The sequence below is a fragment of the Frankliniella occidentalis genome, unplaced genomic scaffold (assembly GCF_000697945.3).
Source record: "Frankliniella occidentalis isolate FOCC.00 unplaced genomic scaffold, Focc_3.1 Scaffold2686, whole genome shotgun sequence".
Classification (NCBI taxonomy): domain Eukaryota; kingdom Metazoa; phylum Arthropoda; class Insecta; order Thysanoptera; family Thripidae; genus Frankliniella; species Frankliniella occidentalis.
In genome coordinates this window covers 5,866-8,075 of record NW_026269764.1, presented here as the reverse complement: position 1 = coordinate 8,075, position 2,210 = coordinate 5,866, and the positions used below count along the sequence as shown (strand labels likewise).

The window sequence follows — 2,210 nt, the reverse complement described above, 5'->3', positions numbered from 1 at the left end:
GGCGACTTCTCGCGCCCCTTATACATCTGGGTGACGTCATGCGCTTTGGTTCTCTGCCCTTCTCGAGAGTACAAGCTGCTGACACCTTAAAGTTTTATATATAAATGTTTTATGTTTAGTCTAAAGCTATTTAAGGTATCATCTGCTAATAACCTCGCCGTGCACTCTAATCTAATCAAACCCACCATGCCGTCGACGTCGCCGCCGTACAGCTTGTCGTTGGCCACCTTGAGCTTCATGGTCTCCACGTTGCAGTCGGGCTTGACTACGGGCCCGGCGGCTAGGTTTTCGGCGATGTTCCAGGAGCGGATGGAGCCGTCGTTGGAGCTGGAGTAGAGCATGTCGCCGTCGGCCGCCAGCGAGTAGACGTTAACGGGGTGCGCCTGTACCTCGGCCTCCAGCTTGAGGTCTGGCGACCACATCTGAAAGCAGACAAACGCCATTTTGCCATCGGCTGTTAACCGTCACGTCAGGCCTAGGGGGCGCTTTGTGGCCGTGGGCGTTCGCGCTTGCGGTCCCAACGCTGACAAGGAGCGCGGGGCGGGGCGGGGCGGCCAACGCCCCGGCACCGCGGTCAGTGTTTGTGTTGGGGCCGTTGGGCCCGTGGGACCCCACCCCCGCCACGCCCCGCCATAGCTTGGCTCGCGCATTGTCTGCTCTTGATCTTGCTCACTGTCCGTCCGTCTGTTCATTCGCGGGGCCCGCCCGTCCACCTGCTGGCAGGATGCCAACAGCTGATGCGGCCGGCGCGGTGCGGCGTGGCGGGGCGCAGCGCAGGGGGCTCTGTTTAGCAAAGGGCAGCGTGGTGCAGCAGCAGCAGCAGCAGCAGCGCCGCGGCGTCCTGCACGGCGGCATCACACCGCCTACGAGGCCGGTGTCAAGGAGTCTAACAAGCGCACCATCGTGGCGAGGGAAACGGGGGGGGGGCGTGTAGCAGGCGGAAGTAAGGTGCTCTAGGGATTGGCGTACCCAGCAGGGTCCCCGCAAGTAGGAGGGCTACTGGTCGGAGAGAGAACCTACACGCCAACATTGGCGTTGCTATTACTGTCACTGCACCCCGCTACGGAGGGACGCGGGCCGCGAAACCCACCTTGATCTTGCCGTCGTCGGCGCCGCTAAACAGCTTCCCCTTGTGGAACAGCAGGGTGGCGACGTTCTCCAGGTGGCGCTCCTGTTCCGTCACGGAGGCGCTCTTCTTCATGGGGGCCATGATGCTGATTGTGATGACGGTTGTCTTTCGCCCGCTCTCACGTCGCTCACTCGGTCGCTCTCGACACGGCCCGCTCGAGGGACTAACTCGTCTTTGGGGGCGTCTCGCGTTCAAGTGCCCCCTCCTCGACGTGGGACCTGGCGAGCGGTCCGCGGCGCTGGGCAGGGCGCCGTCGGCTCGGTCCCCACCACTCCCTCCCCGGCCGCATCCCGGCCTCTCCCGGTGCTGCTACTGGCGACGTGCCCGGCGCCCGCCTCGGAAGGATCTGGCGCTTTCTCAAAACATCGGCGCCCCCTAGAAGATGGTCCACGCTGTTTACTCGGGCCGGTCCCCGGGTGGCGGCGCGGAGTGGTGGGCTCGGCGAGGGTCTCGGCCGCCTTGAAGCGGTCGTGGTGCAGCAAGCAGCGGGGAGACGAGGAGCAAGGACTGCGAGGGGCGCCGAGGAAAAGGGCTTTGGCAACAACTTTCCTTCCCCCAAGTCACTCTGCTGCTGATGTCCTTTTGGGCCCGTCACCCGCCCGGGGGGGCTGCCTTGGTAATTACGCGCTGAGCTCTTGTCAGCGGCGCTATCGCCTCGCACACAAAGTCATTTCTGGAGTATTAACGGGTGAGGGGCGAGGGGGGCGGGGCCTGGCCGCGAGAGATGCGAAACAACGGCTTTGCTGCGGTGGCGGGTGGGTGGTGCCCTGCCCTGCCCCCGCTCCTGGTCGCTCTCACGGCGGTCCCGCTGCCGCGCCTCTGCAGCCTGTGTGACAGGTGCGCGCGCTAAGTTGATCAAATGTCGGCGCGTGACCATGTGCCGCCACCGGCCTACGTAACTCACGTACGTCGCGTGCACCGCCGCCGCAGCCGCCCCAAACCCCCCACAACCCACAGTCCACCTGGTGCGAATTAATAACGCCAGCGGCAACCTTCGATACACCTTTGACGTAAACGTGCAAATCTACTTTCGGAGAGAGCGCGGCGGGCGCACGTGTACACCCCACGTGCCTCCCCCCCC

General features: G+C 64.2%; 1 protein-coding gene across 1 annotated transcript; it reads right to left on the bottom strand.

Annotated features, from left to right (window-relative positions):
- Window positions 1-62: 62 nt before the first annotated feature.
- LOC127751983 (myosin heavy chain kinase B-like) lies at window positions 63-1,427 on the bottom strand. Its single transcript, XM_052276372.1, has 2 exons — window positions 1,091-1,427; window positions 63-422 (listed from the first exon to the last, which is right to left on the bottom strand). Exons 1-2 carry the CDS (start codon window positions 1,208-1,210, stop codon window positions 87-89), a joined length of 456 nt encoding a protein of 151 aa, XP_052132332.1. The 5' UTR covers window positions 1,211-1,427; the 3' UTR covers window positions 63-86.
- Window positions 1,428-2,210: the final 783 nt, after the last annotated feature.